The sequence below is a fragment of the Mus pahari genome, chromosome 23 (assembly GCF_900095145.1).
Source record: "Mus pahari chromosome 23, PAHARI_EIJ_v1.1, whole genome shotgun sequence".
NCBI classification, from domain to species: Eukaryota; Metazoa; Chordata; class Mammalia; order Rodentia; family Muridae; genus Mus; species Mus pahari.
The window spans coordinates 11,747,445-11,767,988 of NC_034612.1; the positions used below are offsets into that span (position 1 = coordinate 11,747,445).

General features: G+C 44.2%; 1 protein-coding gene across 1 annotated transcript in view; it reads left to right on the forward strand.

Moving 5' to 3' along the window:
- Window positions 1-20,544, forward strand: part of Atxn2 (ataxin 2) — a 97,878-nt gene that overhangs the window by 64,851 nt on the left and 12,483 nt on the right. The window contains exons 8-19 of the mRNA XM_029533865.1: window positions 949-1,147; window positions 2,912-3,121; window positions 5,542-5,724; window positions 6,975-7,172; window positions 7,509-7,616; window positions 7,875-7,945; window positions 14,122-14,432; window positions 15,706-15,769; window positions 16,489-16,641; window positions 16,993-17,059; window positions 19,232-19,416; window positions 20,229-20,361. Of these exons, the coding sequence (XP_029389725.1) occupies window positions 949-1,147; window positions 2,912-3,121; window positions 5,542-5,724; window positions 6,975-7,172; window positions 7,509-7,616; window positions 7,875-7,945; window positions 14,122-14,432; window positions 15,706-15,769; window positions 16,489-16,641; window positions 16,993-17,059; window positions 19,232-19,416; window positions 20,229-20,361 (1,882 nt within the window). The remainder of the gene's footprint in view (window positions 1-948; window positions 1,148-2,911; window positions 3,122-5,541; window positions 5,725-6,974; window positions 7,173-7,508; window positions 7,617-7,874; window positions 7,946-14,121; window positions 14,433-15,705; window positions 15,770-16,488; window positions 16,642-16,992; window positions 17,060-19,231; window positions 19,417-20,228; window positions 20,362-20,544) is intronic.

Sequence of the window (20,544 nt, forward strand, 5' to 3'; positions counted from 1 at the left end):
GGCTGTCCTGGAACTCACTTTGTAGACTAGGCTGGCCTCGAACTCAGAAATCCGCCTGCCTCTGCCTCCCAAGTGCTGGGATTAAAGGCATGTGCCACCACTGCCCGGCTCCCTGAGGAGCTCCTTAAAACAAGGTCGGAGAGTGGGACCCAGTCACCTAGTGGCACTGTAGCTTGCATGATGAAGATCTGTTCGGAGCATTAGAACATCAGAATGGGGAAGAAGTAGCATTGCCTGTGTAGTTGTAGAGAGCCTCACCAGGAGGTGACAATTTTGGTATGATAATGGAGCCTGTCTGCCCCTGGGAGTGTGGGGAGTTATTTCTCCTCTGTAGAACATGGTTCTCTAAGAGAATCTGGCCTCTTAAAGGCTAAGAACCCAGGATACTCTTGATGCTATGGTGGCAGGTAGCAGAAGCACTTGTGTGCCATTCTTGAAGAGTGGTCTGTAGGGAACAGTGAGGGACGAAGACCCTGAGTCAGAGAGACTGTCAGTGTGACACACAGCATTAGAGCAGAAAGCGGCAAGCTGCCAGACACACTCATGGTGGGAAAACTGGAAAAAACTAGAGAGAGGTGAACCTTATGTGAAAGTTCAGTGTTCATGATGCTTGCTCTGAGAACACATGAGCTAAAGGCAGTGTGGAGTGACTGCGAAAGGAGAAATGATGGCGCAGTGGTTGCATGCGTTTGCAGGACTGTGGGTCTGTCATTTACTCAAAACAGTAGAAAACCTGCTGCATTGTGGGTAAAGCTGAGTCTTATGATTTCCCTAATCATCACTGAGTGTCAGGATGAGAGTGAGCACACCTTGTTAAAGTGCTGGTGGCCGAGACCTGCAGGGCTGTGAGACCATGTGGTGAGACTGAGGCTTATGTGACACAGTCTTCTACTTAGTGTACCTTTCAGTGTGTTTTGTTAGCCCAGTACTTTTTAGGATAAATGATTTAGAGGATCTCTCACTTCCAGGGACAATAAATATATTCCTCCTGGACAAAGAAACAGAGAAGTCATATCCTGGGGAAGTGGGAGACAGAGCTCACCACGGATGGGCCAGCCTGGACCAGGCTCTACGCCGTCAAGAGCTGCTTCTCACGCTTCAGATTTCAACCCTAACACTGGCTCAGACCAAAGAGTAGTTAATGGAGGCAAGTATTTTGACCTTATTTGTTAATGTTTTTGATGTAATACAGAACTATCTAAACATTTAAGAGTTTGCATATCTGATAGGAATGTGCATGCTGTTTGTGAATATTTTGGAGTAGTTTTTATTATCTATAATGTAGTTTGTTTTGTGGCTACTAAACAGTATAACACTGTATCTGTCCTTGGCGCGTGTAGGGTGACAGCATGTCCTGAGCTGTTTCATCCTCTCATACTCATTTGGCCTAAGACACTCCACAGACAGACAGAATGGAAACTTGTAAGACACTAGGTGATGACGCAGTGGGCATAGTTCATGAGAAAGACACTGAGTTAGTGCAGATTCGTTTTCATTGACTGTGATGGATTCCATTCTGCTTACTTCAAGGAAGAACTTAGGGTGATTTGTAATATCAGAAATAAGCAAGAGTCAGGTGAGGAAAGTCATGAGAGAATTGTGCTTACAAATACAGCACAGACAACCTTTGATTTCTGAGAGTAGGCGTTAGAGTGTAGCAGCTGGGAGCTTTAAGTAGGAAGGCATTTTGTGTAGTGTCCCCAGTCAGTTGAATACAGATTATAGGTGAGTACAGCAATCTGGAGATGGGACAGCAGAAGTGAATCATTTAGAAATATGGTAGCTGACAGGGAAAGAGAGTGGACAGCCAGTGTCAGGGAGGAAGGTTGTAGCAGCGCAAGAGGAGTGAGGCAGGCCCCTCATGCTGAGCAGTCCAGCTCCATAGGCAGCCTGAGCCAGCTTGGGTTGTGTGAGACCTGGTGTAAAGGAAGGGAGTGGGGTGAAGAATGTCAGCCAAGTAAGAGCAGAATTCCTCTTCCAAGGAAACAGTCTTGAGTAGTTTTCCTACTTAGTAATGATGGTGAAATTTATTTGCTCACTGAGTGAAGATTTTCAGTTGTTTATGAATAGAATTTTCAAGTTAAAAACGTGGAGGGGGATGAGAAATGTATGATACTCCAGTGAGTGGAGCCCCCTAGACTACTGGAGAGGAACCCTGGACTGTTAACTAAGTGCTGGGGACGTAGCTGACGGGGTGGGGCTGGGGGGTGCCCTGATGACAGGTTTGTGCCCTGAGGCTTACCCTGTGGTGTGCAGACAGTAGATAGACGGGGCCATTCATTCCTGTGCATCAGGATGAGATTCTTCTAAGCATAGGGTGCTATTCTTCCAGCATTCTAGAAAACAATAGAAGTAAGCTTTCATTTCTACCTGAACAGGATGTGGCTAATGACCTTTGAAACTGATATTTCAGTTCAGATATAGACCTGAGGAACCTCATGTGAGAGTAGGAAAAGAGCTTGGACAGTGGTGTTAGAGGCTGCTGTTTCTGTTTATTGTTGAGAGCTAAGACCAGTGAAGGGACTGCCTTCCCGAGCAGGAGTCAGTGTGTTTATCGAGGGGATTATCTGTGTGTGCGACATTCTCTTCACAAGTGATGGCTGACAACAGCTGAAGAAGTAGGCATACGAGGCAGAGTCTTAACTGTCTTCTTCAGTAGTATGTGTAGATCCTAATTAACCCTTTGGGAACGTGGATTCATTTCAACAGACTGAATTTTAAGGAGGTGAAAGTAAAATGTGAATTTGTGTCAGTTAAGTTGTACTAAAACTTATCACAGATCAAATGACTGTCCTCAAAGGGTTAAATGTACAAGAAATCATTTTTGTCATTTTACTTTTTTTTCTGTTTACTTTTCCCTCATTTTTTTCTTTAGTTTTTATACTTTCCTTCATATCATTTGTTCTGTCAGGTGTTCCCTGGCCATCGCCTTGCCCATCTCCTTCCTCTCGCCCACCTTCTCGCTACCAGTCAGGTCCCAACTCTCTTCCACCTCGGGCAGCCACCCCTACACGGCCGCCCTCCAGGCCCCCCTCGAGGCCCTCCAGACCCCCGTCTCACCCCTCTGCTCATGGTTCTCCAGCTCCTGTCTCTACTATGCCTAAACGCATGTCTTCAGAAGGTACAATACCACGATTTGTTCATGTTTTTGTTTGTCTTTGTTTAGCTCCTTTGTGAGTTATGATTACAAAGTAGTTTCCTCTTCATTATTTAATAACCTATAATTTTGGTGTTTTAACTTTAGTTTATTAAAACTACTTCTAGTAACCTTTTGTTCACTAGAGTAAAATTTGATAAGTGCTATGTATAATGCCCTGCACTGCCTGGCTGTAGAGATGGGCTCTGGCCTGTCTGGTAATAGTGCTCCTGTGCAGCCCGGGGAGGTCTCGGCCCTGGGCAGTGGCAGGGATGAATGAAGTGGGCACTTCTGCTCCTGGGTGGCTGGGCTTATGGGGGCTGCCACATTCAGCTCCCTGGTGAGGGTGCCAGGGAACCTTCCTGTTGGCCAAAGGCAGGAGTACTATTTTGGGGTCCTTTGTGATCCATGACATCCCTTGTAGTGGCCTTGTACGTCTGCCCTCAGGTAACAGTAGTTTTTAGAGTGCCTGAGGAATTACTAATTTAATTGAATCATTATTTTAAATTAGTTTTACAGTATCACTATAGTGAAAGGCTGCTTTAATCTGTGGGGAGACCTTTATCTAAAGTTTATCAATTGCAAAACAGGTATAGATTGAGCCTTTTCTGTCTTTTTGGCTCATATCAAGTTGTGTGTATTTGATGCTGAATTCACCATTGTTGCATGCCATATACTTTGTGGCACATGTTTCCCAGTGCCCGGGCTACAGGCAAGAGGATTGCTGAAAGTCGAGGTCAGTTTGGCTCATATATAATGAGTTCTAAGCCTGCCAGGACTATATGGTGAGACCCTATCCCTGCCACCCTCCCTGAAAAAGGTAGCATTCTGATTTAATGCAGGTTCTAAGGTCTAAGTTCAGAGCACTTGAGTTTATATTCTAATCACCTGGTCTTGGTAAAATCATAGTGAATATAACTGATCAAGACCAATAAAGTTTTCTAACGAAGCTGTTTGAGAATAGACTACTTTAGCTACTGTTAAATTTTTGCCCACACAGAAGGGAATTCAGAACAGAAGAGTACAATGTTGCAAAGGCAAATGTCACAGACTTTTAATGTGTGCCTCTCTGGTGACTCCTAGCGGCAACAGGGAGCTGTTGCAGACCGTTTGGGTGGAGGCACTTATTCCCAGAGAATGTGTCAGAAAGCACTGAGCACAAGGGAACTGTAAGCATTCCATTGTAGTCAGATGAAATGCTGCTGTACAGCTCGAGGGTGCAGGTACCCCCAGGTGAAAGCCCTGATGGGAGGCTGGCAAGGTGGCTTTGTGGGTGAATGCCCTAGCCATGCAAACCTCATGACCTGGGTTTGGTCTCTGGAACTCATGTAAAGGTGCAAAAAGAGAAGTGACTCCACAAAGTTGACTTCTCACCTACACACACACACACACACACACACACAGAGAGAGAGAGAGAGCGCGAGCGCGAGCCAGCACATACAAACCCAGCCCATACCACACATACCCTATAGTAATTAATACATTTTAAACATTAAAAAAAGGGAAATTCTAACATGAGTTAGCATTTCCTCAGAGCACATGTCTGACTGTGTTCCCACTGAGGACACAGCAGAGAGCATGTGTTAGGAGGGGTAGTTCTGGACTTGTGTGCTACAGGCTGTATTCCCAGCAGTCCCCAAGGGTGGCAGAGACAGTGATGGTGAGAGTTGTCAGCTCTCACAGTGCAGCCTTCTGCAGAGTGTCCTTGTTCTGCTCTTACGTGGCAGCCACACACATGTGAGGACGGCCTGGGCAAAAGACGGAGAGGAGATCTGAGGTTTCTGCTTAAGTTCCTTCTTTACCTGGAGCCCTGAAGGATGTAGCTCCAAGATGGACCGATAGCCTAACAAGTATGGGCTCCCAAGCTTGCTTCCTATCACTGTTAAAAAAAAAAAAAAGTTTTGTCTCATTTTGGAAATAATAAAATCTGTTAGAAAGGTAAACTGATAATATCCCATCATGCAGCTGTGCTTCCTTCAAAAACATTATGATAACTTGTTTTTAAATGCATGTAGTTAAACACTTGGGCCATGTTGTTTGATTTCTCACCATCAAGTTTATTTCCTCCTTGCTTTAATAGTGAAAGGAAATAAGGCTGGAAAGATGGGTCAGCTGTCAGAGAGCTTTCTGCTTTCCAGAGGGACTCATGTGCACACCCTCACACAGACAATATAATTAAAAGTAAAAACGAATTGTAAAAAGGGGAAATAAAACATACTGACATAAATGACATCCCACAAAAAAATTCTTAGTGTGGCCAGAAATCAATATAGTGTGGTTCATATTCTAACCAAGGAAAACCTGCTAAGGAAGTAAGAGTTATGTCTGTGTCTAGCAAGAAGAGCGGTAAGGTGGGCGCGGCAGGACTGATGTGATATCCTGTGACACCCTTCTGTCTTCCTCAGGCCCCCCGAGGATGTCTCCAAAGGCACAGCGCCACCCTCGGAATCACAGAGTCTCCGCTGGGAGAGGCTCCATGTCTAGTGGCCTAGAATTTGTATCCCACAATCCCCCAAGTGAAGCAGCTGCTCCTCCAGTGGCAAGGACCAGTCCTGCAGGGGGAACGTGGTCCTCAGTGGTCAGTGGGGGTAGGTATGACACTGTGCAGAGCTGAAGATCTGAGATGGTACAGATGAAATGCAGTGGCATAAGCAGGTGTTGCCAGTTACCATGGTTATTAAGACACTAGTTGAAGGAACTGTCCCATCCCTCTGGAACTCTGACCCTGTATACATTTTGTAAACCTGCTTAGGTTTCTTACTGCTGTGGGTTTCCATGGCGTCTGTGTGTGGAGTAACCAGATAGTCACCTGGTGCTCCTCAAGGAGTAGTCTGCACTAGGAGAGGCTCAGCTTTTGTTATGAGTGCCTGAGGAGCCTCTGACCGTCAGCAGCTGCAGCCGAGGTCCTGCTTGGAGCAGGGTTAGAATTAGGCCTGCTTGGGCTGCTGTGTTGGTCCTGTTGGTCTGTAGTGTCTTCTCCTGGGAGTGAGGAGCTAGAGCTTGTGCCTGTTCTTCTGGTCTTACCAGGAAAAGGTCTTTAAGCTTAAAAAATCAGACAGACAAAACAAAAAAAAAAACCCAGTTCTGTTAAATGTCTGTTTTTATTTGCTATACCATTATATAGTACGCTTACCCCTGTAAGGTGTGCAGTTGTACTGATTGCCCTGTACATTTCTTTGTGCTAGTTTTCTTGGTCTTTTAAACTGAAGATTAACAAGTAAAGAATCTTGAGGTGTTTTAACCTTATTATAAGTAAGCAACTTTTTTATAAATATGAGAATAGAGACAGTTGAGGGATACAGTGAGAATCGTGTTACAGGGTTGACCTTTCCCTGAAAAGTTGTGAACAGTTTCCTTCTATAATGTTTGATTGAACCATTTTCATTAACCTCTTTACTCTGAAGCCTGCAAATAGGTTTTTAATGGACTAGGAAGCATTAAGCAGTTGTGTGGAAGGCATTCATTCTGTGTTATGTACCCCTTGAGGCTAGGTGCATCCTAATTTCCTTCAGCACTGGCAGTGGATCTTTATGTTGCAAGGAAAAGCACATAGGCTTGGCAGCAAACTACCATCAATTTTATCTCGTGTATTGATGGAAGGAGAGGAGAGAGGTATGGTAGAGATCTCTCACCTTGAATCAATGTTACACTTTGAATGTTGTCTTTTTTTTTTTTTTTTTTTCAATTTAAGTATGCTTTGACTTGCCATTGAACTTTACTCAAAATACTTCAAAGTTCACTCATTTAATTAGGAGGGAAACCACGGTGGTACTTAGAGATTGGTAATTTCTGCCATAAGATATTTCTGAGAATTTAATGAGTATCTTTTTGCTTCTAGTTCCAAGGTTATCTCCCAAAACTCACAGACCCAGGTCTCCCAGGCAGAGCAGCATTGGAAACTCTCCCAGCGGGCCTGTGCTTGCTTCTCCCCAAGCTGGCATCATCCCTGCTGAAGCCGTTTCCATGCCTGTTCCCGCTGCATCCCCGACTCCTGCCAGCCCTGCGTCCAACAGAGCACTGACCCCATCTGTTGAGGGTATGCGACCAACACCTTTCCTGTTGTAACCCACGCACGGCCGAGAGCTGTGTTCTGAATACAGAGATGCTTTTGTGGGTGCCAGGTTCTGTCTCTGGTAGAGCTATTCCATGGAGATTAACTAATGTCTGGCATCAGAGGCGCTGACCTGTCCTAGTGTGACATGCCTATTGGATGAGCATGCTTATTGAATTTTGATGTGATGACTGGGAATAAACTCAGTTTAATGAAACCCATTTTTCCCTAAGCCAGAAAGTTAGACGTGTTGGGTGTTTACTCACTGTTGTCCTAATCTGTCTAATACTAGTGCTTTGCTTTTTAAAATTTCTTTTCTAGCAAAAGATTCCAGGCTTCAAGATCAGAGGCAGAACTCTCCTGCAGGGAATAAAGAAAATATTAAAGCAAGTGAAACATCACCTAGCTTTTCAAAAGCTGAAAACAAAGGTTAGAGTTTAAGTTTTTAGACACAATTATAGAAACTAAGAAGTGTTTAGCCAGACGGATACTTGAATCGCTCGTCTTTAGGTGGTAGACCTGTCCTCGCTTCTTACTTATCTCTCCCTCAGCCCAGGGCTCCGATTAAAGATGTTAGAGGTGTGCACCAACACTCTGGCCTCTGTTCTCATGTCTAACATTCCATACTTAAAAATTTTGAGTTTAAAGTTAACAGTAAATAGAATCTAACAGGTTTTGGTTTTACAGGTGTGTCACCAGGTGTTTCTGAACACAGAAAACAGATTGATGACTTAAAGAAGTTTAAGAATGATTTTAGGGTAAGTTCTCTATCGACTGGTTAGAGTTAAAAAAGAAATAGCAAACATAATGATTTTTATGGCCAGTTCACAAAAGTACTCTATTAAAATACACACACACCTTACACTCGTGTCTTAAGTCAGTTGTGCTGCAAGCTAAATTTTTTTTCAGTTGTTTTTCATGCATATGAGTGTTTGCATTATGTATTCGGGGTATGGGTCGGCCTGGTGTCCTTTGAAACCAGCAAAGGGCATGGGATTTCCTGGAACTGCAGCTGCAGATGGTCATGAGCTACCATGTAGGCTCTGGGAACTGAACTCAGGTCCTCTGGAAGAGCAGCCAGTGCTCTTAACCGCTAATGTCTCTCTCCAGCCCACAGGGTGAGAGAGAGAGAGAGAGAGAGAGAGAGAGAGAGAGAGAGAGAGAGAGAATGAGAATGAGAATATGTGTGTGTGGGTGTGTATGTGTATCTAGTCTTGTCTGTCTGTGAGTAGGTATGTACATAGTACTTCAAGTGCCCTCTGAGGGCAGAAGAAATTGTCATCATTTGGAAATGGGGTTAAGGCAATGGTGAGCTGCCTGATGTGGGTGTTAGAAATTGAATTTAGATTCTCTGGAAGAGCAATAAATACTGTTAACCACTGAGCCATCTCTCCAGCCCCTTGACAATTACTCTTAAAGATGTCTTTGTCTGTTCTAAGTACAATAACTTAAAGATCACAAGGTTTTTGTTTGGTTTTGGGGGTGTGTATGTGTATGTGTGTGTAACAAGACTGCAGGTGACAAAGGATACGATCTTACTTTGAAAACTGACACACAAAAGCTCACTGCTCAATAGGCCTAAAGTTGAGGACTGACCACGTCAGTGCTTATAGTGTGTGCAGTAGAAGATGTAATGTGTTCTGAGTTAGCTCACTTTCCAATCTGTGATAAATTCATTCACTTGTTCATTCATCCTTTGTGGTGCTGATGATTGAACCCAGGGCTGAATTCCCTTGGTGGGAGTGTTCCTGTACCCTCGCTTCCTATCCTAAGACAAGCTTCCAGAGCCCTCCTTGGTTACTTTGTCATTCTTCCACACAAAATTTACAAGTAGCTTTAGCTTAGATACTACGTTAACTTATATTAATTTTTTTAAGTGAATTCTTTGTTTTTATTTTATGTGCATTGGTGTTTTCCCTGTAAGTATGTATGTATGTATGTATGTATGTATGTATGTATGTGTGAGGATGTCAGATCCTCGGAATTGTTGTTATAAGCATATGTGAGCAGCCATGTGGATGCTAGAAATTGACTCTGGGTCCTGTGGAAGAATCACTGTGCTCTTTACCACCCTTCCTTCCCCCCAAATTACATTTAGACCAATAACTTTTTATCCTTTGAATTCTATACTGTTGGGTTGTTTTGTTTTAATCTATGAGTTTCCCTTTTTTTTTCTTTTCTTTTTNTTTTTTTTTTTTTTTAGATATTTTCTTTATTTACATTTCAAATATTATCCTCATTATCCCCTTTCCTAGTTTCCCCTCGGAAAATCCCCCACTCCCCCTGCTTCTCAACCCACCCACTCCTATTCCTGGCCCTGGCATTCCCCAATACTGGGGCATAGAACCTTCACAGGACCTAGGGCCTTTCCTCCCATGGATGACCGACTAGGCCATCCTCTCCCTGTTGGGTTTTTTTTTTTTTTTTTTTAAGATTTATTTATTTTAATGTATGTGAGTACACTATAGCTATCTTCAGACAAACTGAAAGAGGGCATCAGATCCCATTACAGATAGTTGGGAGCCACCATGTGGTTGCTGGGATTTGAACTCAGGACTTCTGGAAGAACAGTCAGTGCTCTTAATCACTGAGTCATCTCTCTAGCCCCCTATACTGTTTTATTATTTTTAATTACATGTATCTGTGTGTTAGAATAAGCACATGAATGGAGGCACTCCCAGGGGCCAGTGGTGTGATATTTTCCTAGAGCTTGTTAGAGCTGCCCTGTCTGGGTGCTGGGAGCCATGCTCTACTCTGTTGGGAGAGAACAGTGCATGTTCTTAGCCACTGAGTGAGCCACCATCCTCCCACCACGTTACACTGAAATACCTGCTCAGGGAGTCATAAAATTTAGCTATTATTTAGCTTTTATATACCTATATATACATGCTTTTGTATCTCTGTATTAAATCTTAAAACTCACAAATGAGAGAAAACATGTAATAATTGTCTTTTCTGAATTAATTTGCTTAATCTGATTCTCTGATGTTATATTTATTTTCCTGTGAATGATACAATTGTTTTTTTGGATGACCAAAGCTGAGTACCCATGCCATGTCTCCTCAGGCAGTCAGTCCTCTGTTAATAGACCCCTGGCTTGGTTCTGTAAATAGATATTGTGAATAGCCCGGCAAGTGATGTTGATAAGGAACACTACCTGTGACTCGGCTTTGGAGTCCTTTGAGATTTAATGGCTGGGTCAAATGGCAGGCCTAGTTTTAATTTTTTATGTTTGGGTTTTTTTCATGATTTACTTGACAGTTTTATTTGTATGGATGTGTGTGTGCGTATATGTGCAGGTGCTCTGGAGCTGAAGCCGCACACAGTTGGTAAGCCTGAGTCCGTGTGCGTGCTGGCAACTGAACCTGGAAGAATGGCAGTACTCTTAACCACTGAGCCATCTCTCCAGCCTAGCTCTTTTTAGTCCATAGAGACTGGACAGCTTTACATTCCCACCAGCATTGTTTTCTGGTGGGAGCAAAAAGGATTCTCTTTACTCCATATTCTCACCGCCATTTGCTGTTTGTTTCTGCCATTCTGATTGAGTTAAGAGGGTTAAGAGTATGTGTGTATATCTTGTCTAAAATAAGCGCATCTTTTAAATTTATATTATAGGAGCGCGCGCGCGCGCGCGTGCGTGTGTGTGTGTGTGTGTGTGTGTGTGTGTGTGTGTGTGTGAGAGTGTCCGTGAATGAGGATACCTGGCGAGGTCTCCTCACAGGCTTTGAGTCCCCTGGAATTGTGTGCTCAGTGACTGGTGGTTGTGTGCTGCATGGTGCAGCTGCTGGAAACGGAGCTTGCATCATCTTCCAGAGGACTTCACACTCATAACCACTTCAAACTCCAGTTTCCTCAATGGAGTTTCAACTCAAATTTCCCTTGTGCCTAGTGATCTTGAGCATTTGTCATAGATTCATTGACCGTTGATGTAACTATCTCGAGAGCAGTCGGGGTGTTTTATTAGCCCATTTAAACGTTCTTGTTATTTGAGATGCATACAAGAAAGTCCACACACGCGCACACACACATGTTGAGAGTATACAGCTGTGCTTTGTTACAATTCTGCACAATGGCTCTGGGTTATTCTTGCTTTCTTACAAGGATGAATAATGCCAACAGAAACACTGAGGCTTGGCATCATGTGAACATGTGTCGTCCTTTCTCTAGGATTGGAAAATCTGCATCATGTGGTAGTGTGTTGAGTCTTTGCAGGACCTACCAGTCGTTTAACCGCGGCAGCCGCGGCCCCCTTGGACACTCCCCCGCCGCCCGCCAGCGCGTCCCTTTTATTTTCATTTGGGTTGTTTTTGAGACAGAGACTTACTTTGTAACTGCAGCTGCTTCGTGTGGCAGGCACACACCCCGCCTGGCCATGTGTGGGGGCGTCCATTCCTCTGAAGGTGCTGGGGTTCATGGTCTTAGTTGTGGTCCATATTGGTTTTCATATGCAGAGCTCTCATGGCCAGTGATGTTGATTGCCGTCCTTTGTGTTCATTGTTTTGCTCAAGTCAGTCGTTGACATTGAGTGCTTCCTGTGTTTCAGACACTTTCCCCTGCTTCTGTCCCAGCCCCTCCTGTCGCAGTGATGTTCTGAAGCAGTTTCTGTCACTGCCTGCAGTGTGTGTGTGTGTGTCGGGAAACTGAGGCAGTGAGGTTAAATCATCTGCACAGGGCCCCATGGTTAGGGAAGGGCAAGCTTCGGCTCTCTGGAGTACTGCATCCAGCCATCCTCGTGACGTGGAAGTTTGATTTTGAACTGCCCTCTTTCTCTTGAGTATTGGAAATTTGATATGGAGGATTTCTGTGTCTGATCCGTTAATGCTTAGTGATTGAGATTATGCAGATATAGATTTTTCTCTGAGTTGCAAAAAGGGTTGGGTTTGGGTGGAGTTTACCTCTGTGCGTTTACTGTGAACTAGTTGAGTCTAGTCCCACCCAACACACATATCCCTTCCCTACAGAAATTTAATTGTACTGTTTTCTCCATGGGTTTGCCATAAAATACCTACATCAAAATTTGTGCCATTGTGTGGATTAAGCAAATAACACAGTTTGGATCTATAGGTAATTTTGCCATTATACGAATAGAAATGGAAAATGCTTTTTTAAATTTTATTCCTAGCGTGTTTTTGTGTGGTGTGGGTATGTGCAGAGATTAGAGGACTTGCAGTTGGCTCTTCCTCCCCTTTACCTGGGTTCTGGCCCTTGAGCTTATGTCTTCAGGCTTGAGCAGTCTCTCTAGCTCTTTGCATTTTATGAAGATTCATTTTTATTTCATGTGTCTGGTGTTTTGCCTGAATGTATGTAAGTGCATTGCATTTATGCTGTACCCAGAGCCCAAGGAGGACACCAGATCCCTTGAAACTAAAATTTTAGAGATTGTGACCGTGTAAGTGCTGGGAACTGAACCTGGGTCCTCTGCAAGAACAGAACGTGCAAATGTCTACTGAGCCATCACTCCAGCCCTAATCTTTAAATTGTCATATGGTCTTTGTGTATTGTCCTAGGTTTCATAAGCATATTCATATAAATGTATATGATAAACTCTGAGCACATTCCATCTCCTGTTCTCTCCCCTTCCCCTTTCTCATGCTGTTGGGATTTTTTTTTTTTTTTAATTAGACATTTTCTTCATTTACGTTTCAAATGCTATCCCACAAGTCCTCTATACCCTCCCCCCACCCTGCTCCCCAACCCACCCACTCCCACTTCTTGGCCCTGGTGTTCCCCTGTGCTGGGGCATATAAAGTTTACAAGACCAAGGGGCCTCTTCCCAATGATGGCCGATTAGGCCATCTTCTGCTACATATGCAGCTCTGGGGGGTACTGGTTAGTTCATATTGTTGTTCCACCTACAGGGTTTGCAGACCCCTTTAGCTCCTTGGGTATTTTTTTCTAGCTCCTCCAGGGGGGGCCCTGTGTTCCATCCTATAGATGACTGAGCTGTTGGGATTTTAAAGTTAGTTTTTGTTTAGATTAGATGTTGATTTATTTTATTTTTTATTTATTTATTTTTGTTTTTTGCTTTTTTTTTTTTTTTTTTTTTTTTGGTTTGGTTTGGGTTGGTTTTTTGGTGTTTTTGAGACAGGGTTTCTCCGTATAGCTCTGGCTGTCCTGGAACTCACTTTGTAGACAAGGCTGGACTCGAACTCAGAAATCCGCCTGCCTCTGCCTCCCGAGTGCTGGGATCAAAGCGCCACCACGCCCGGCTGGATGTTGATCTCTTTGGGAGCTATTCCTTTGAGGCTGCTTTTCCTTTCTGCCCCACATGGTAGCTTTCTACCTTCCTGTGTCTAAGGGATCGGAACTGATAGATCTTGTTCACTGGCAGCCACACAGTACTGGTTCCTCCTGCCTCTTCCTCTCCAGTTCTGAAATTGTAGGCATGAGCCACCATCAGTCTAATAGTTAAGTCTTTTGTGTTATGCCTTGGGCAACAGGGGTAGGAGGTTGAGACAGGGTTTCTCTACGTAGCCCTGCTCTCTGGGAACTTACTATGTAAAAACTAAGGTGGTCTCCAACTCACAGACCTGCCTCTGCTTCCTGAGTGCTGTAATTAAAGGTTTGTGCCACCATGCTCAGCCTGGCTACTAACCAGTCTTGGATACTGGTTCCTAAAATTGCCTTGTGTATCATTCTGTTATTTGTGCCTGAAAAACCGCATATTCTGAGCCAGGCATGGTGGCCTTTAGTTCCTTCCAGCACTCTGGAGGTGGAGAGATGCAGATCACACAGTGAGTTCAGAACCAGCCTGGTCTACATAATGAGTTCCAGTACAGCCACGGTTACACACAGAGACCCTGTCCTGTCTTAACAGACAAGTCCACCAAAAAGGCCATATTCGGAAAATAATGAACAGAAAATCTATTCAAAGCATTTCATTGCCATCACATACTTGGCTTATACTTAATGGGAAATTATTTCTTATATTTAGTTACAGCCAAGCTCTACAGCTGAATCTATGGATCAACTACTAAGCAAAAATAGAGAAGGAGAAAAGTCACGAGATTTGATCAAAGATAAAACGGAAGCAAATGCTAAGGATGGTTTCATTGACAGCAGCAGCAGCAGCAGCAACTGCACCAGTGGCAGCAGCAAGGCCAACAGCCCTAGCATCTCCCCTTCCATGCTTAGTAATGCAGAGCACAAGAGGGGACCTGAGGTCACGTCCCAAGGGGTGCAGACTTCCAGTCCAGCCTGCAAACAAGAGAAGGATGACAGAGAAGAGAAGAAAGACCCAACTGAGTGAGTAACCCGGGCCTCAGCACATGCTCTCTCCCAGGAACCTGCTTCAAGGGGTTCTCTGTTTCACATAGAGCTGCTGTTAGAAAGCTTGGCTGAATCTAGTCATTGAATTCTTAGCACTCTTCCCAGTCTGATTTGTGTGCAGCTGTGAGGGTAAGAAAAGCTGCTTCTGCGGAGAGAGAGTTTCAGTTGGAGGGCCCTGTCTTGGGATTCTGGTTCCGCCTAACCCTACTGTCTGCAAGGACATTTGCTGCCCCAGATGAGGAAATGTTTTGTTGATTAGCACATCTTTATAAACCTTTATTTCTGTGCATCTGGCATTAAATAGACTAGTGTGTTAGCCTCAGACCTAGTCACCATTCTGTTTTTTATGTTCTGGACAACAACAAAAAAAAAACTAATTGTACTTGAACTTTTAGAATGGCAAGTTAGTCACTATTCTTGATTTGTAGAAAAATAATTTTACTAGAGCAATGGTCTTTGCCAAGGCATGTGATTGAGACATTTTGACACATTTCAAATTGCTGTGTATGCTACGGTGCTGGAAGGGCTTGGTTAACACAGCTCTTGGGCATCTAGGGCTGCTGATCTTAAGTTTGAGGCCAGCTGGATCCATTGCAAAGCCTAATCTTTAAAAAAAAATTGGAACTACTGTGAACTCATTAAGCACTGGTGTTTTAGCCGGGCGTGGTGGCGCACGCCTTTAATCCCAGCACACGGGAGGCAGAGGCAGGCGGATTTCTGAGTTCGAGGCCAGCCTGGTCTATAGAGTGAGTTCCAGGACAGCCAGAGAAACCCTGTCTCAAAAAAAAACAAAAAAACAAACAAACAAAAAAAAAGCATTGGTGTTTTATCTGCATGTCCGACTGTTCACCACACACTTGCTATACCTTCAGAGGCCAAAAGAGGGTGTCAGATGCCTGAAACTGTAGTTATCGATAGATGGATTAAACCCAGTCATGTGGAGGAGCAGCGGCTAGCTGTCACTTAACCTCATTAGGCACCCTTTTAAGGGGCTACTGCTTTTCAGTGGAAATATTTCTTGATTGCTTTTGAGGGATGTGGTTTCTTTGGTTTTCGTTTGTTCTCGTATGATTAGTTTCTTTGTCAGATTAAGCATCTGTGTTTCAGTGAAGGAGACTGAAACATGGAGAATTACTCAAATCTGGTCTATGGCAGCAATCCTCTGAAAGCTGCCGAGTGTGGCGGAGTTGAGAAAGCCGCAGTTCCATGAGGTTTCACTGGCCTGCCTGTTGTTTTCTTTCTCATTTAGGCAAGTTAGGAAGTCGACATTGAATCCCAATGCAAAGGAGTTCAACCCTCGTTCTTTCTCTCAGGTAAGCTATAGCCCTGTCCGGCTGGTCTGAAGAGACGTCATTGTGCTCTTCACGGCTTTCTCCTGAGCTCCCGTCAGCCTGAGCCCAGCTGTAGGACCCCAAGACAGCCTGTCCTCCAGGCCTGTGGGATGTCCCCGAGCTTGTCAGTCATGTTGTGCCGCTGTGAGGGACAGCTCAGTGTAAGCTCACATTGAGTGAGGCTGCCAGGCCAAAGATGCCCTCTCACTAACTACACAAGAGAGTCCATTTTCTCGGGAAGGCATGGGAGAGCATGCCTGTAATCTTAGCAAACAGGAGGCGGGCAAAAGGGTCATGAGTTTGGTCAGTGTAGGCCCAAGGGGGAAAAAAAAAATGGATAGCCTTTGCCTTGTAAAATTACTACAATTTTTACATTTTTTTTCATTGATAAATATCTTAGCTTGATTAGATATGATACAGTGCTGATACCAAATCTGTGTTTATGCCAGCCCTCTAACAGTGAGAAATGTCTGCAGCCTAAGTTTTCCATTTTTTAAGCCCCTGGAAACTGAATCAGCTACTTACATGCTAGACTCTGGGTGTGTTGTTTATTTGTTTGTTTGTTTTGTTTTGCTTTTTCTTTTAAATAAAAAGTGCTAGTTAAAAACAAATTGGCAGAACGATCAGGAAAGCTGCTTTGAAGATTGTTTTCATAGTTGCTTTTCATCTTGACAGTTGATGTGGAATTCTGTTTTTTATAGCCAAAGCCTTCTACTACCCCAACATCGCCTCGGCCTCAAGCCCAGCCCAGCCCATCCATGGTGGGCCATCAGCAGCCAGCTCCCGTGTACACTCAGCCTGTGTGCTTCGCACCCAATATGATGTATCCCGTCCCAGTGAGCCCGGGCGTGCAAGTAAGTTCCATGGTTACGATTTGCTGGACACCATGCCATAGCTTGCATTTAGCACAAGTGTCCTAGGTAGGCACTAAGTGAACACCTAATGGCAAGTAGAGTTAAATGTGGGCGGTGGGTAGAGGTGGAGTATTGTATCGTTAGTATGTGGATCTGAGTTTTAGGATTAACTTTCAGAAAAATGACTTATATTTTCTATAGGCCAGAGTTATTCCTTTTAGTTGTGGGTATTAATTTGAATAGCTCACGGGGAAGTCAAGAAAACACTAGCCAGATCACATTAAAAGGCAGTGATAGAATGAATATATTGTTACCATATGAATCTAATGATGTCTTTTCAATTCCCTCAAGCCTTTATATCCAATACCTATGACGCCCATGCCTGTGAACCAAGCCAAGACATATAGAGCAGGTAAAGGTGAGAATAACCCTGCCTGTGTTTGCTTGTGTCTGCATGCTGCATGAATTGAGCACCTGCGTGCAATGACTAGTTGGCTTCAGCTCGAATTCACAGGGCATGTGTTCACTTGTGATGGCCATCGTGAGTATTCAAGTGACTCTTGATTAGCAGATACCACATAGTAAATCCACCTGCCCCCCAAGTTCTGTGCCCATCACACTTGGCCGCCGCCGCCGCCGCCGCTGCCGCCACCACCGTCGTCGTCGTCGTCGTCTTCTTCTTCTTCTTCTTCTTCTTCTTCTTTCTTCTTTCTTCTTTCTTCTTCTTTCTTCTTTCTTCTTTCTTCTTTCTTCTTTCTTCTTCTTCTTCTTCTTCTTCTTCTTCTTCTTTTTTAAATTTTTTTTGATTTTTCAAGACAAGTGTTTCTCTGTATAACTCTGGCTGTTCTGGAACTCAGTTTGTAGACCAGGCTGGCCTCAAACTCAGAAATCTGCCTGTCTCTGCCTCCCGAGTGCTGGGATTAAAGGCAAGTGCCACCATGCCAGGCTGTCAGCCTTCTTTTTAAAGAAGCATTTTGAGTCTGGAGAATCATTGGTTAAGAGTGCATGCTGGGGCTGGTGAGATGGCTCAGTGGGTAAAAGCACCCGACTGCTCTTCTGAAAGTCCGGAGTTCAAATCCCAGCAACCACATGGAGGCTCATAACCATCTGTAACAAGATCTGACACCCTCTTCTGGAGTGTCTGAAGACAGCTACAGTGTACTTACATATAATAAATAAATAAATAAATAAATCTTTAAAAAAGAAAAAGAAAAAAAAAAAAAAAAAGAGTGCATGCTGCTCTTGCAGAGGACCTAGGCTTGATATCCAGCTCTCACGTGGTGCCTCACGACTTATCTGTAACTAACTCCAGTCCCAGGGAATCCAGTGCCCTCTTCTGGACTCGATGCGCACTAGGTATACACATGTATATCAGCATACGTGCATGCAAAACACTCATGCACATATAAATATCTGTATTTTTTTCTATATATAAATGTTTTCCTAGTGTGTTTGTACTTGTACTATATGGATGCACAGAAGCCAGAAAAGGGCAGCAGAACCCCTGGGACTGGTATCACAGACAGCTGTGACTTTAGCTCTGTGACTGCATACACAAGCCAGGTTATATGTTCTCTGTGCTGTACCCTCATGGGGCATGCAGTTTCCAGAGGTAGCATGGCATCAGAAACAGACATGACAGTTACAATTGAATACGCTTGTGGGAGGAAATACATGGATGATGCAGAGGGCGTTTGTAAGCCTTACACAGGATTTCTTGCCTCTGTTTCCTGGGTGTTGAGATTAAAGATGTGCTCAACTCTTAGCTGACATCAGGAAAAGGAACCTTTATAAGAATATGGAAAACATACAGCAAGCAATTTTTCCTTTCTTTTTGTGCAGTGTAGGGCGGTGGTATTGCTAATTATAATGTGATGTGCTGCTTGGGGGCTGGGCGTGGTGGCACACGCCTTTAATCATTCCCAGCATTTGGGAGGCAGAGGCAGGCAGAATTCTGAGTCTGGCCAGCCTGGTCTACAGAGTGAGTTCCAGGACAGCCAGGGCTACACAGAGAAACCCTGTCTTGAAAACAAAACAAAACAAACAGATAAAAATTGGTACTTGGTGTACTTGGTACTGTATGATGTTGGAAAATATAGTCGAGTTGGTGGTGTGGCTCAGTGGTGGGACCCTGTTTAGTGTCTCAGAGGTCCTAAGCTTAATGGCTCTGACACAATGCAAACTGCATGGGAATAAAGCAGGAGTGAAGGGATGGGTGTTGGATTTGTATTGGCTTTTTGGTCATCAGTTTTTCTTTGGAAAGGAACCTTTCCTGACCTTCTTAATTAAACACGTTATAATTTGGAGTATCAGACAGTTCCTGTGGTCTCCTCCCATCCTAATACCATATCTTATGTTATGAAAACGAGGTGAAGGAAAAGTCACTGTGCAGCTAAACCCTGAATCCCTTACCTGAAGCTGAGTGGAGCAATCGCTCAGAGCAGCTGGAGAGGGCTTGGGGCTGGGTAAGACAGTTTTGACGGGCAGAATCAGAGTTGAGTCACACAGAGCCTTGCAGGCCACACAGGCGCATGAATTGTACGGACAAGGTTTCATTTCCTTTTAATCCATTTCTTTTTCTTTCCTGCAGTACCAAATATGCCCCAACAGCGACAAGACCAGCATCATCAAAGCACCATGATGCACCCTGCCTCCGCGGCAGGGCCACCCATCGTAGCCACCCCGCCCGCTTACTCCACTCAGTACGTTGCCTACAGCCCTCAGCAGTTTCCCAATCAGCCTTTGGTCCAGCATGTGCCACATTATCAGTCTCAGGTAAGACCAGTGGAGCCTAACTCATTTCACTCCTAAGAAGGCGTCTCATTCCCATTTTTTTATGGGTTTATGGGATTTTTGGCTTTGTTTTATGGTATCAGATAGTTAATGGGGCCTTTTAAATATGTTTCTTTTTATGTGTATGCTTAGTTTTGCATGTTGTAAACCGCAAGCTGTGCCTGCTGTGTGGTGCACTCGGAGCCTGTTGGAGAGGGCCCTCGCTGCTCTTGCAGACGACCCGGGGCTTGCTGTCCCCATACAGAGCACAAATACTAGGCACATATACATAAAGAAAATAAGTCTTAAATTAAAAAGAAAAATTTGAAAAGGAAGCATCTGAGAAATAGAACTCTGAAATGTTTCTGGGAACCATGAAGCTAGGAGTCAGAAGTGACTGGGACAGAGCAATGGCTCAGCAGTGAGGCGTGTTCCCAGCACCCACGTGGCTACTCACAAGTCCCTGTAACTCCTGCTGCAGGGAATTTGTGCCTTATTCAGGCCCCTTGTAGCACTGCACATGTGCATGCATACATTTGACACACGCGGTGAGTCTTTTAATTTTTTTTTTTAATTTACTATATGTAAGTACACCGTAGCTGTCTTCAGACACTCCAGAAGAGGGAGTCAGATCTTGTTACGGATGGTTGTAAGCCACCATGTGGTTGCTGGGATTTGAACTCTGGACCTTCGGAAGAGTAGTCGAGTGCTCTTACCTGCTGAGCCATCTCACCAGCCCACAGTGAGTCTTTTAAGAAGAAGAACCTTAACTAGACTTCATCATTCATAATGACTGTTCTTTTGTCTCAACACAGCATCCTCATGTGTACAGTCCTGTCATACAAGGTAACGCCAGGATGATAGCTCCGCCAGCACATGCTCAGCCTGCTTTAGTGTCTTCTTCCGCTGCTCAGTTCGGGGCTCATGAGCAGACGCACGCCATGTATGGTAGGAACCATTTTATTGTCTTTTCTGTGTGTGTGACTAGAGTTGCTGTAAAGCTCTGTAAAGACACTCCATTTAAGAGTAGCCTGAGCGGATTTCTGAGTTCAAGGCCAGCCTGGTCTACAGAGTGAGTTCCAGGACAGCCAGGGCTACACAGAGAAACCCTGTCTCGAAAAACCAAAAAAA